At 42.0% G+C, this 15,151-nt stretch overlaps 1 protein-coding gene across 1 annotated transcript in view; it reads left to right on the plus strand.

Moving 5' to 3' along the window:
• The first annotated feature begins 791 nt into the window (after window positions 1–791).
• Window positions 792–15,151, plus strand: part of GSDME (gasdermin E) — a 68,712-nt gene continuing 54,352 nt past the window's right edge. The window contains exons 1-2 of the mRNA XM_077775452.1: window positions 792–826; window positions 13,505–13,734. Coding sequence (XP_077631578.1) covers window positions 13,524–13,734 — 211 coding nt within the window. The 5' untranslated portion in view covers window positions 792–826; window positions 13,505–13,523. The remainder of the gene's footprint in view (window positions 827–13,504; window positions 13,735–15,151) is intronic.

Raw genomic sequence — 15,151 nt, forward strand, 5'->3', positions numbered from 1 at the left:
ATAGGCACATCCTTAACAAATATTTGTTAAATTAACAAAATATTGGGTGCATGGACTTTGCCTTTCACTATCCTGGGTGTAGCTGACTTAGACGCTGGACAATCTTTAAGAACAATGATAATGGGATGAGAAAAGCTCGTACAACTCTGAATTGTGCCATTCTTTTTTTTAATTTTTAACATTTTATTTATTTCTGAGAGAGAGAGAGATAGAGGCAGCGTGAGGAGGGGAGGATCAAAGAGAGAGGGAGACACAAAATCGGAAGCAGGCTCCAGGCTCTGAGCTAGCTGTCAGCACAGAGCCCAATGCGGGGCTTGAACCCACAAACCTTGAGATTATGACCTGAGCCGAAGTTGGAGGCTTAACTGACTGAGTCACCGAGGGGCCCCTGAATTGCACCATTCTTGAATGTTTCTATAAACCTGACATTTGGTGAATGATTCTTGGTCTTCATTGCAAATATCTTTAATGCTGACAAGGATATATGAATAATAGACAAAAACATAGGAGTTTTACTTTATTTAATGTCTTTCTCTTTCTTAAAAAAATTTTTTTATATTTATTTATTTTTCAGAGACAGCACGAGTGGGGGAGGGGCAGAGAGAGAATGAGACACAGAATTCGAAGCAGGCTCCAGGCTCTGAGCTGTCAGCACAGAGCCTGATGTGGAGCTCAAACTCACAAACCACGAAATCATGACCTGAGCTTAAGTCGGACTCCCAACCGACTGAGCCATCCAGGTGCCCCAATGGCATTCTCTTTCAGAAAAACAAGCATGATATATTGAAGGTGTCTGGAAATTCTTCACTGTTTCTCCCATTGAAAGGTAAAGTATAACTGCCCTCTCTATGAATCTAGGCTGGCTTCAACAGTAGGATGTTGTGGAGGTTGCATTCCAGGTCTTCAGAGGCTAAGCCATAAAACATAGCTTCTGCCTTGTTTCTTGGAACAACTCACTTTTGGAGCCCCGAGCCTCCATATAAGAAGTCTAATTTCCTTGAGAGCACCATGCTAAAGAGACCACATGTAAGGAGATATGCTTGATAATCCCAGCTGACTGCTGCCTTCCGGCCATCCCTGCCAAGGCATTAGACATGTGGGTAAAGCCATCGTGGACCTGCCAGAGTAGGTCATTCACTAGCTAAATTCTGCTGAGTTATCCTGGTCAGTGCCATGTGGAACGGAAGAATAATTCAGCTGAGCCCTGCCCAATGTTTTGACCTGCAAAATCCTGAGATGTATAAAATGGTGGTGGTTTTAAGTCATTAAGTTTTAGGGTAGTTTGTCATGCAGTAAATTATAATTTGAACAACAAATTATTTTATTTATTTGTCCAATAGTATTTGCACTGAGGCTTCAATTCTTGATAATTTTGGTTAGTTACCTGCTGGCCACCACGTAAGTTTCACTTTTCTCCTGTCCGTATCTATGCCTTGCAATTGTACAAAGAGATGGTTGAGACCCTGAAAGAAACAGGCTGTTAATTTGGGGCCTATATTCAACCCTTCATAAAGCTTTTTATTTTAAAGCAGTAATTGGTAATACGTGTTGGCATTACAGTCTCCAGTAAAAACACTTTTGGGATTCAGGGAGATAAATTGGTTTAAAAATACATATCAATGTATGCCAAGTTTTCTGTTAATTTATGTTAGTAGCTATGCTTTCCTCTGGGAAGCAGTCAATATGGTAAAAGACAAAATTATACATAGGTGAAAAATTTTAGACTCAATTTAAAAGTGGCATTAACTAGAAAGTAATTAATAAAGAAAAGGAAACTAACTTTTACTGATGGATTACTATGGGCTGAGTGCTTTTTACAGATTTTCTCTTTTAATCTCATGACAATACTGTAAGTCATTTTTTACACAGGAAGTAGGAAATTTGCCTCCTGTCACTCAGTTGGTAAGTAGTAGGTTGGATTTCACCCATATCTGTCTGATGCAAAGCCTGTGTTTGTTCTTTCTCTTCCATAGTGGCTATTTATCTAAGAGAGTCCAGGTTTCTCCAAAAATGACTCCCAAAGAACTAGAAGTAGTTATGGCAACCATACAGACCTGGATAACTAATATGTTCATTTATACAAGATAGCCCATTAGTGAATTTTATCAATACAAAAGCATACCAAATCAACATATTGTATACCTTAAATGTATACAATGTTACATGCCAGTTATATCTCAATTACAAAAAAAGAAATTCAGAGGGTATCAAATGATCTGGATTTAAATCTTGGCTGTTTCTTCCCAGCTAGGTGAGCTTCCTGGCTAGTGCCTCAACGTTCTCATTGCTAACTTGGACTCCCAACCAGTTGCTGTGAGGATTAAATGAGTCAGTCAATGCATGCAATGAACTCAGAACAATGTTTTGTGCTAGTAACTAGAGAGTGCCATATGAATGTTAGCAGCTAATATTATTACTGGCTTTCTTAGGCTTTTAACTGAAAGGCAATGAGCAAGAGTGAAGAGAATTTGAAGCCTCTAACTAACTGTTGCAACAGAAAGCTCATGCAGTCTCAGTTATAAGTGGTAACCTATCTAGAAGGGGCTGGCAATCATTCTGTGGGGACTTCATGAACATGCTGTTTATAAGGATGTTCTTAAGCTAAAGGACCTAGGTGTGGTAACAAGCCAGAGTCACCACCATACAAGGTTCTAAACACAGAGAAGCAATAGCATGGATGAAAAGTCACTTGGCATCCAGCCAAGAGATTCTTTTTTTCTTCTAATACCTATTAGTTTGGCGAGACAGGGGATCAGGTCTCTCAACCATTTCTATTCACTCATTCATTCAACTATCATTAATGGTGTTCCTACCTTGTGCCAGGCACTGCACAGATGGGTAAGACCCCATAGCCTTGTTGGGAAATCAAACAAAAGGATGCATTAATTTAACAACTATATACTATCTACCATGCATCAGGTACTATGTGTACTAGGTGGGGGTATAGTGAAACAAAACAGACAAAAGTCTGTAGTCTCATGAACTAACATTCTAAGGAAGAGAAAGATAATACGTGAAATATGTATGATGTGTATTGCCCATCAGATGATGATCAGTGCAAAGGAGAAAAATAAAGCAGGTGGGGCACCTGGGTGGCTCAGTCGTTAAGCCTCTAGCTTCAGCTCAGGTCATGATATCATGGTTCATGAGTTGAAGCCCCCTGTCCAGCTCTGTGCTAACAGCTGAGAACCTGAAGCCTGCTTCAGATTCTGTGTCTCCCTCTCTCTGCCCCTTTCCTACTCACGCCGTCTCTATCTCTCATAAATAATAAACACAATTTTTTAAAAATAAAGCAGGCAAGGAACTAGGGAGTGTTCCTGTGGATTGATGGACTGCCTGTACTTTAGATTTGAATATTAGGAAGAGTCTTACTAAGTACAAGGAGGTGGGGTAACTGCAATCTAGGGATATGCTTAGAACATATGGGGGCCCAAGGGAAAGCCCTGCTTCTTTCCCAGGAGTGTAGAAGGCAGAAACAAAACTCAACACTGGTGAATCCAAGTTCTCCAAGGACAAAAAACTTATTCTCATTCATTGTTCTCAGTCTAGCAGAGTGCTGCTTAGAAAAGATGATCTGTAAATACCGACTGAAGGGATATGATGTTTCAGTCAGTCAATCCGCAGGCAATTTTTGAGCACCAACGATGCTCAGATTCTCTCCTTCACTGAGCATATAGTGAGGGATGCTGCGCTCTGCCCTCAAGGAGTTTAGAATATAGTTGCATGAATTATGAATAATGTCCCGACCAAGTGTGGGCACAGTCGCACCATACAAAGCTGGACACTCCCAGGCACAGACATCAGGGGCTCCCCACGGGCTACAGCAGCCTCAGATTTGCCGAATGGAACGGTGAAGCTTGTTGGTGGCGGGGACCCGGGCAGGCTTCAAACCTCACGGGACCGAGGGCGGGAGATGAGGCCTCGGGGAGGAAGGCCGAGCACACTGCTCTGATGAGGCCCAGGCGTTTCCCGTGCGCCCAGGCCTCGGATCCCGAAGAGCTGGCCGGGACTCTGGCCAAAGTGGAGCCCCGGGGCGTCAGCAACCCGCGAGGGCGGAGTCATCCAAAGAGAGGGAACCTGCCGACTCCNTGCCCCTCGACTGGCCACTGGGATGCATTGCGTGTCCCTGGCCCCCATTCCTGGCCCCCGCGGCGCCCAGCCCCTGCCCAGCCCTCTCCCCCCTTCCCCGCTGCCTCCTCCTTCCCCGGCTGCTGAGAGGGCTGGTACCTTGTGTCCCCCTCCTCCCCACTCCTTCATGCTTTGTCCTCCCGTTCCCCCCGGGTGTGCAGACGCTTTCCCCGTTTGCTGGGCGTGTGTGCGGGAAAGGAAGGCCGGAGCGCACGAGTTGAGTCTCTGGGCTTGAACGATGCCCTGGCTGCCTGAAATTGGGGCCCGAGCTTGGGGAGGAGGCCAAGCCCCCCTGAGTGTCATAGGCCGGGGACGGGATGACATCACAGCTGCTCCCTTGGCTTCCCTAGGCTTCCAGGTGCGGACTCTCTGGGCGCCCACTTCTCATCTGCACCTGAGAGGGAACGAGGAGGGGCGGCTTCTACAAAGGCGTTCGTTGCAGAGGGTTTTGAAACATCACTCACTGAGAGTTGGCTCTGTTCTACAGGATAGGGAGAGGGATGGAGGGCTTGGGATCGCAGCCCTCTAGAGGCAGGCAGAGAATTAGAGTGTAATGAAAGAAGTGCTGTGAGGTCGGAGAAGCAGCTGAATACACGTAGAGTAAATTGATCATTGTCAAAATCAACCGCCAGTGAGGTCTTCCTATCAGTGAAACAGCGGAAAAGTGGAGCGCAGGCAATTAGACCCGATCTGAGAAGCAGGGCCCAGGCTCCCAGCTGCTGTCCCATAGATCGCCTGCTTTAAGACGAAGTTTTGCATTTTCCAGCAGTGATTTTCTTTTTGTTCTCTTTGAACCCTCACGGGGACCAGAGAGCTCTTCTCTGTTCTTAAACCCTGTCTCTTCTGTTACCCTCTCCACTTCCCAAAAGCTTTTCTTTTTTTCTTTTTTTTGGCCTCACCCTCACTCCTTTATCAAGCTCATGCCGTCCTGTGACCATCATTTTTTTCCCTTTCACATACTGATTTTTATTTTAGAAAGAAGCGATAGAGAACCTTGTCTTTAATTTCTCTTTTTATAAAATGAGCTCAGGTACTGGGCTGTGAGCTAGGAGGATATAAAAAGATGGCACCTCTGCTTTAATAGACTCAATCCCACTTTGTTATTTAGAAAACTAAAAATAATTCAAAATGTGCTGAAGTTGTTAACTATGAGACAAGTACAGCAACGTCTCATTTCCCTGAATAGTGAGGAAATAACATGTTCCATCACTGTGATTTTCACTTCGACTATAACTGTGGTCTACCCTTTTGAGCACACTTTCTTTTATAAAATGAGTCTTATTCATATTTTATAAAATTAATCCTATCAGAAAAACTGACGGGGGCGCCTGGGTGGCTCAGTCGGTGGAGCGTCCGACTTCGGCTCAGGGCATGATCTCGCGGGTTCGTGGGTTCCGCCTCACGTCGGGCTCTGTGCTGACAGCCAGCTCAGAGCCTGGAGCCTGCTTCCGATTCTGTATCTCCCTCTCTTAGAAATAAATAAAACATTAAAAAAAAAACTGAGGAAATCAGCAAAGCACGGTTAATGGCTCAGGCTTAGAAGACANGAGTAAATTGATCATTGTCAAAATCAACCGCCAGTGAGGTCTTCCTATCAGTGAAACAGCGGAAAGCGGAGCGCAGGCAATTAGACCCGATCTGAGAAACAGGGCCCAGGCTCCCAGCTGCTGTCCCATAGATCGCCTGCTTTAAGACGAAGTTTTGCATTTTCCAGCAGTGATTTTCTTTTTGTTCTCTTTGAACCCTCACGGGGACCAGAGAGTTCTTCTCTGTTCTTAAACCCTGTCTCTTCTGTTACCCTCTCCACTTCCCAAAAGCTTTTCTTTTTTTCTTTTTTTTGGCCTCACCCTCACTCCTTTATCAAGCTCATGCCGTCCTGTGACCATCATTTTTTTCCCTTTCACATACTGATTTTTATTTTAGAAAGAAGCGATAGAGAACCTTGTCTTTAATTTCTCTTTTTATAAAATGAGCTCAGGTACTGGGCTGTGAGCTAGGAGGATATAAAAAGATGGCACCTCTGCTTTAATAGACTCAATCCCACTTTGTTATTTAGAAAACTAAAAATAATTCAAAATGTGCTGAAGTTGTTAACTATGAGACAAGTACAGCAACGTCTCATTTCCCTGAATAGTGAGGAAATAACATGTTCCATCACTGTGATTTTCACTTCGACTATAACTGTGGTCTACCCTTTTGAGCACACTTTCTTTTATAAAATGAGTCTTATTCATATTTTATAAAATTAATCCTATCAGAAAAACTGACGGGGGCGCCTGGGTGGCTCAGTCGGTGGAGCGTCAGACTTCGGCTCAGGTCATGATCTCGCGGGTTCGTGGGTTCCGCCTCACGTCGGGCTCTGTGCTGACAGCCAGCTCAGAGCCTGGAGCCTGCTTCCGATTCTGTATCTCCCTCTCTTAGAAATAAATAAAACATTAAAAAAAAAACTGAGGAAATCAGCAAAGCACGGTTAATGGCTCAGGCTTAGAAGACAGGTGGACCTCATTGAAATCTTGGCTTAGCACTAATTCTCTATGTGACATTCAGTGCCCTCCAAAGATCTGCAGGAATGCACTTAGAGTTGAAAAGTTGGGTTTGTTGCTTGTTGCAGTGAGGGAGTCCTCACAGCTCAGGGAGCCCTGGGGCGTCTCAGTAAGTGGGTGTTAGAAAGGAGTCACAGCATTCAGGCTTGCAGGTGGTTTGGGGGAGAGTTTAAGGAAACAGGACTTAGCTCTGGTGTGAATGCTGTCAGGAAGAGGAAGAATTCTATGGCGTATCTTCACAAATCCTGTCCAAAACGAAATAAGGCTGCAGTGAGGCTAAAGCTATGATTGGCCAAGAAGCAGCAGTCATTCATTAGCCACGACTGGTGGTGGCTGTTTGGTCATTTTTGTGGTTTGGACGATATTCACATTTTGAGGTCACCCAAGGTTATGAGGTGTCTTGGCTTTGTTGTATTTTATTAGAGTGGCCTTGCCTGATGCTGCTGTGCCGAGACACTGTTCGTGCTCAACAGGAGCATCCCAGGCCAGCACCTGGCAACACCAGGGCTGGCTGATAGGGCCAGGCCAGCTCCCGGGCCTCAAGGCTCCTTTTGTTTTGTTTTGTTTTGTTTTGTTTCTCTTTCGCGATTTGGGCAACTTGCTTAATATCTTTGAACTTGAGTTTCCACATCTGTAAAATGCCTACTCAGTGTTGTTTTGACAATTAAATGAGGAAATACGTAGTAAGAATTTAGCCCGGTGCCGGCACAGCACAGGTGCTCTACAGTTTCTCTCTTTATCTGGTGTATTTTGATGTTGGTGTTTTTTTTTCCTCAAAACTACTCAAGCAGAGGCCCAGTGATCAGTCAAAGCTGCTCCAGGGAAGAATCCTGAATTGAGCATGAAGAAGAACTGGGTCCTTTCCAGCTCAAAGATTTGATCATTCTATCCCTGGGAACCATTATGAATAGATGCTAATTATAGTATGTTCTCATGCAGTGACCTTGGCACCTGTTTATTCTTTGCTCCCAGGAACCGATGGTCCTAGTTGGCCATGTGCTCTTCGGACTTGGTATTGTCTTGCTTTCATAGTCTCTTCCTTCAAAATCTGTTGTCCAGGAGTCTGTTTCAAACTTATATACCCTTACCATATTTGTTTTTGCTTTCTGGATTCTAATTGCTTTGAGCTGGGTAAGGACCTTTTGCTAATGGAGTTCTTTTCTTAAAATTTTACTTAAATTCCAGTTAATAGTGTAATATTAGTTTCAGGTGCACAGTTTAGCAATTCGACACTTCCTTACAACACCCCGTACTCCTCACAAGTGCATTCCTTAATCCCCATCACCTGTTTAACCCATCCCCCCACCTAGCTAATGGAATTCTTTATTTTAAATGTTTGTTTGTTTATTTTAGAGAGACAGGGAGAAGGAGAGAAACCCTCAAGCAGGTTCCTCACTGGCAGTGTGGAGCCTAACACGGGGCTCAAATTCATGGACTGTGATATCATGACCTGAGCTGAAATCAAGAGTCAGATGCTTAACTGATTGACCCACCCAGGTGCCCCATAGATAATGGAATGCTTAAGACCTTGTGTGAGAGCCAGGATCTGTGGCACAACTGTGAAATGCAATGGGTTTTTAGACCATGAGCATTTTAAGCTAGATCTCTCATGAGGCCATTTTTGTCTCCTTTGAGATTGGAGCACACTGGAAATTTGAATCTGAGTTCTGACTTGTAGTTTAATTGAGACTTTATTGTGTTTGTCTGCGTCAGGCAACGTGGGTTCTAGATCTTTCAGTTGGCTTAGGCGTATTAATTTGCCTGGCTAAACAGTTACTTCAGATGTTTGAAAATGGTATGGCAGCTAATTGTCTTCCAATGTCACATGGTAAACTTGACTGTATTAAATTTCCAGCCTATGTTTTAGCTTATCTCTCTATTATATAAAAACTCCTAGGAATAAAGAAAAAAAAACTATAGAAAATGGACCAAGAACACAAGTGGTTAAGAAAGGAAATACAAAAATTCTTTAAACAAAAGATGCTTGATTAAACTCATAAAAATAACATATTCTAAGACTCTACTGAGATACTGTCTCTCACCTCTGATACCGACAAAAATACAAAAGTTTGAGAACACTGTTGCTGAGACTTTCATACCTTATTGGTGAAACTGCAAAATGGTGCAGCCCCTAAAATTATAGATGTATTTTCCCATTCATCTAGCAATCCCTCTTGTAGGAATCTTCTTTTGGATTCTCTTACCCATGTATGAAGAAGACATGTTCAAGAGTATTTGGTGTGGCATTTTTATGATAAAAAAATGTAGAAATAACCTTAGTGATCAGCCATAAAGGATAAACAGTGGTACAGCCCCATGATGGAGTATTATGCAGCTGCAAAGATGAAGGTATTAACAGGGAAAGATTTCCAGGACATGTTGTTATATGATAAAAAATAAGATGCAGAAGAGTGTGCAGACTTCTTTGAACTTGTATTTGTATAAAGAAATACCATGGTAATATACCTGCAGGGAAGAGCCTTGAAAGGGTAGATGGGATCTGGGTACAAATGAGATTTCACAGTGTGTATATATATATTTTGTACACAATTTTGATATTTGAGGCATGTAATATGTTATGCATTTAAACATAACAATAAAAAAGAAACCTCTATCTTTAACTTCACAAGGAGAATATACTGAGTTCCTTGATTGAATTAGCCTGATTCTCATAGAAACCTATAAAGGAATAGCTACCTGCATTAGCTTTTCCTAAAGCACACTACTCTGTCAAGAAGGCAAATTAGCTGTATTTGATGGTGGGCAAAAATAATAATTTAGGAGTTCCTTTTCCTTAGCCTCTAATTCCTCTGGGGAGGACTAGTGTCATTTCAAAGGCTTTGCCATCCACAACAGATGGATTTTATTATGTTATTTTTTTCTTTCTTTTTTTGTTCATTCATTGATTGAGTGAGCAGGGGAGGGGCAGAGAGAGAGAGGGAGAGAGAATCCCAAGCAGGCTCTGCCCTGTCAGTGCAGAGGCGGATGTGGGTCTTGAACACACAAAGCATGAGATCATGGCCTGAGTTGAAACCAAGAGTCGGATGCTTAACCAACGGAGCCACCCAGGTGCCCCAAGTTATGTTTTTTTAATGACATGTCTGATTTGGCTTTTTCCGAAACCTGTTTGACCTGAAGGGAAGTTAGTGAACTCCCTTTCAGGTTGTACCAGAAAAGACTAGAACCCATAAAACTAGAGATTCTGATACCAATGGTACACTGGGGCAGATTCTGCTGTGGCTCTTCTCTTGGATAAGCAGGACAAATTCCCACAGGTCACTGGGGAGACCTTATTTTGTTAAAGGTTCTTTCCATATGTTTGTCACAATAAATCTTGCATGCTACCCCGCACCCACTTTCAGCGGGTACGTCTTACTGTCCTCCATCAATCTGTTTCCTCCTAAATTCCCTTTCTTGACACCTGGCATCTCTGTCTCCTTGGCCAACCACACCTGACATACCTGGTGGCCATCCTCGGGAGTCTCTTTCAATACTGCCCTCACATCCAACCAGAGTTCTGGAGAAACCACCAGATCAACATCTTTTCTATCCTTACACCAATGACATAGTTCAGAATAAGCATTTGCTGTCCATCTCTCATCTTATTTCCTCCCAGCTGGCTTCCTATTTTGCTTCCGGAAGATCTTGCTAAGGGACCACTCTGATTGCATTGCTCCCTATACAACCCCTCTGATGGCCCCCAGCAGGGGAGGCACGGCTTGCGTGGCCTGGACCAAGGCTTCCTCATCCCTGTCCTTTGCCCTTCCCCACTCTAGAACCGTGCACTCCAATGTGAGAACCAAGCCCAGAGTTTGAAAGGTAATTCTGTGTCTGTCAAGGAAGTGGTGATGGGTGTACTTACACAACACGATGTCTCGTGGACCACCATGAGCTTGTCAGTCACAAATCTTGCTGTGCATGATTTTCCCCACCCTTCCGCCTTCTCCTGCAACTGCCAGGCTTTTATAATTGCTGCTCCTCTGCCTGCTTCTACTTAGTCCACAAAATGCAGCTTGGATCCTGCCTACTTCAGGACTCCTCTGACCCTGTGCTTCTCTCCAGTTGGATTTAGAGCCCTTTTCTTGGTCCATTTCTTATGACAATTAATGTCAGTATCTGGCATAAAATCTAGTTGTGTATTTTTCTATCTGGCCACCAAACTAGTAGCTCATTAAGAGAGACTACTTTATATATTTATTGATGGATAGTTGACACACAGTTACATTAGTTTCAGCTGTACAGCATATGCATTGACAACAGTCTAACTTATGCACACCACAACTGTAGCTGCCACCTGGCACCACACAGGCCATTGCAATACCCCTTGACTACATTCCCCATGCTGTACCTTTCATCCCGGTGACTTATTCTATAACCGGAAGCCTGCACCTTCCACTCCCTTCATCCGTCTCTCTACCCCACCCCTCTGGCAACCATCAGTTAGTTCTCTGTGTTATGGGATCTGTTTCTGCTTTTGTTCATTTATTTTGTTTTTGTTTTTCAATTCTACATGTTAAGTGAAATCCTATGGTTATTTGTCTTTATCTTAGCATAATACGCTCTATGTCCATCCATATTGTTGTAAATGGCAAGACTCATTCTTTTTTATGGCTGAGTAATATCCTGTCACACACACACCCCCACCCACCACATCTTTATTCATTTGTCTGTCAGTGGACACTTGGGTTGCTTCCATATCTTGGCCGTTGTAAATGCTGCAGTAAACATAGGGGTGCATATATCTTTTCAAATTAGTGTTTTTGTTTTCTTTGGGTAAATACCCAGCAATGGGATTCCTGCATCATGGTATTTCTATTTTTAATATTTTGAGGAAACTGCTCATTGTTTTCCACAGCAGCTGCACCAATTTACATTCCCACCAACAGTGCCTTTTTATCCACTCCCTCACCATCACTTATTATTTCTTGTCTTTTTGATTCTAGCCATTCTGAGTGGTGTGAAGTGATATCTTATTATAGTTTTGATTTGCATTTTCCTAGTAATTAGTGATACTGAGCATCCTTTCATGTGTCTGTGGGCCATCTGTGTAGAGGTAGATGACTTTTTGTATCAGTATCCTAAGTGCTTAAAGCAAGTACCTGTGTGTTGTAGACACTTGAGGATAATTAATGATTCAGGAAATGCTTCAATAAGTAAGTGCTCCTTTGCTAGGAAGCAACTTCGTATAGTGAGAGATGAATTAGAGATGAGAGTCTGAGCAGATAGTTTTCCTTCCTTGCTGTTCACCGTTTATCAGAAAGTAACTTTTTATGTTTTAGAACACCTTCCTTAAAGTTTATTCCTATTGTTAATAAACAAGAACAGGGTGAGGTAGCCACATGATAATTGGAGAAAAGGCACTTTAGAGAAGGGTGAGTAATAAGTAAGGCAAACATTTTCTAATGTCCTAGAGGAGGTTCATGTTAAAGCAAGTGGGTTTAACTAGTTAATGTCTAAGACCGCTCCCAGCTCTCAGACTCTGTGATTTTCTATCTATGTGGCTGCCAGACACCAGGGTACAAATACAAATAAACTACATTTCTTATCCATTAGATATTTTAATCTTTGACCATGGGTAATTTTTAAAAAGTCTTATTTCACTTGTCTTTTTTTTTTAGTAATAATTACATGTGTGTGTTTGTGTTTGCACGTGTACATATATATATGTATATAGCCTATATGTATATAGGCTAGGTGCAATTTATATATTGTGAGTTGTTGAATAACCTTTAACCATATTTCTACTATAGTGTTTTAAAAACAATTTGTGAAAGAATTTTTACAAGTATTTTTTTGTAAGTATTCTAGTTTTTTTTATAAATGTTATAAGTATTTTCTCAGTTTTGTTTGTCTTCCTAAAGGCCTTTCTCATCCTACAATTGAACAAATATTTGTATTTTTAACTAGTACTTTTATAGTTTCATTTTTCCTCAAAACAGCCTCTAATCCACTGAGAATTTGCTCTTGTGTATGACATGAGATACGAATCTGGCTTTACTTTTTTTCCCAGAGGATAAGCCCATTCTTCTGACACCATTTATTGAATAGTCTGTACTTCTTCCACTGAATACAGTATTTTATATCTTCCAGTGTGTTTCTCCTTTTCCCCTACAGCTGGGTAGTGATGAGGCCCTCATTTCTGAATTAAAAAGTAATAGTGTCTTTCCATTTCTGAATAGGGGAAATCAGACTATAGAGAAACGGCACATTGACCCGTCAAAGAAGAGGTCATATCTTTGTATCTACAAATTAGGGAAGTCAGTATGTTGGTCAACAAATATTCCCATGTGTCTGTCTTCTAATGATTCGGTCTGGTTATATTTCCTGACCATTAGGGCTGGCCAAGATCCTATGACAGCTTCTGACAAATTGTGAGTGAACATGTTACGTGTCAGTTTGAGGCAAGAACATCTAATTGCTGGTGTGAGACTTTCCAGAACTCTATTTCCTGTTGGATGGCAATTGACAGTATTCAAGAAGGTGGCTGCCTCTTTAGTCTGGGTCCTTGAATGACGACAGTGAGGAAAGTTCTCCTGCCCTTTTGTATTGGAAGTATAGCGTGGCCCATAGATAAACCTCTCTTGTTATAAGCTACTAAGATTTGGAGCTCATTTTTTTCTGAAGCACAACCTAGTTTATCTCCACTTACACACCTATTCTCTTTCAGTATTTCAATTTGATTTTTTTTTTTTTTTGTCATTAACTGAACTCCCATTAGAGGGTTTTCTAGGGAGAAGAGAGGATGGACACTAGGGAGAATAAGACAATTTTAGAAAAAAAGTAAGTGAGATAATAGCTTCCTATTTAATTCAGGGGTAACTTTTTTTTTCCAGGTAATCTGGGGCTCTCATAATGTTTGCCAAAGCAACAAGGAGTTTCCTTAAAGAAGTTGATTCTGGAGGTAACCTGATTGCAGTATCAACCTTGAATGACTCTGATAAATTACAACTTCTAAGTCTGGTGACCAAAAAAAAGAGATACTGGCGCTGGCAGAGACCCAAGTACCAGTTTTTATCTGTCACCCTTGGAGATGTGCTCACAGAAGACCAGTCTCTGAGTCCAGGTAGGTTCCTTTGGGTATATGCTACAGTTAGTTCTGGAAAAGATGATGCTTCATCTTTTAGGTTACATACTGTCTTGAGTGATTATAAGGTAAGACCTTATAATGAATTATCTTCTTTCTTTGTATATCATCTTAAAGATGTACCCTTTCTTTAAATGAACAAAATTCTATAGGCCAGACATGAAAAGTTATAGCTTAAGTTTTTAAAAGAAAATTGCAGTTTTGGGTATAAAAGTAATCCATGCCCACCATAGGTGTTGTGGCCACTGAGCATAAATTAATTGATTCAGATCCTACATATCCATCGGGAGGGTGTGAAAAGTTTTATTACTCACCTAATGAAGCTTTCTGGGGAGACCAGGATAGGCTCTCAAGCTGGTCCAGAAATAGCTAGAGAAAAGGGGAGGTAAAGAGATAGAATTTCTGTCTGGATAGCAGTTTGTACAACCTAAGACTTCCTTTTTATCAGAAAATCACATTGTTCTGGCCTAAATCTAGTAGACAGATTGAGCGCTTGCCATGTACCAGGCTCTGTATTATGTGATTTACATACATGAACTTGTAACAGAATCCATCAGGAAGGCATTATCTCCATATTAGATATGAGAAAACTGAGGTTCAGGGAGACGAATGTTAGCCGGTTCTTCTAGCTAGGAATATTGGAATAGTGACTACAATCTTGAGCTCTTACCAACTGTTCTATGCTGCTCCCCAAAGAATTTCCCAAAGTGTTTGTATTCCATAAGAATAATAAAATAGGAAAGACCTTTGAATTAAGGGCATTTTCACAGTCTTCTTATTTTTGGTGGTGGTAAGAGAGATGATTCTGTTTTGTAAATTGCAAAGATAACGATGGGTGATGAATTCTCATTAACTTTTATTGAGGAATAGGTTTTCTTGACAGGAGTGAAAGAAATACAGGTGTTGGGGGCAGTGAGTGGATGGAAAGAAGAAGCCTTCCAGACTTCAGGCAGAATGCCTTATGAAGTATAACCAGGAGCCCAGGGGAGCCTTGGAGCAGAGAAATGAAAAAACCCCAGTGTGAAGTTTCTAAGAGGCTCTAAGTGTAGCCATACCAAATGACAGTAACTGAGACTATTTTTATGGTGGTATTTGGTTGGATTACAAATGAGAACAGTAGAAATCTGGAGACATGAGAAGGCGGGCAGTTCAGAGATAAAATCATCAGATGTTTATCTTTAGTGTCCAGAAAAGAAAGGCAGAGCTAGAAGGCAGCGTGATAGTCATCTGGATGTGACCAGATAAGGAACATAGTAATTCCCAGAGGACTTGATGGAAGCTGGGATGCTTTGTGGGCGGCGGCATCTTCCTAGGTCTGGGAAGCCAGAAGGGAAGGGTAGAGAGTCTGGCGCTTGTGTGTTCTAGGATGGTGTTGGAAAGAGGGAGGGAGGACAGA

This window comes from Crocuta crocuta, unplaced genomic scaffold (genome assembly GCF_008692635.1).
Source record: "Crocuta crocuta isolate KB4526 unplaced genomic scaffold, BGI_CrCroc_1.0 scaffold197, whole genome shotgun sequence".
In the NCBI taxonomy this organism is placed as follows: domain Eukaryota; kingdom Metazoa; phylum Chordata; class Mammalia; order Carnivora; family Hyaenidae; genus Crocuta; species Crocuta crocuta.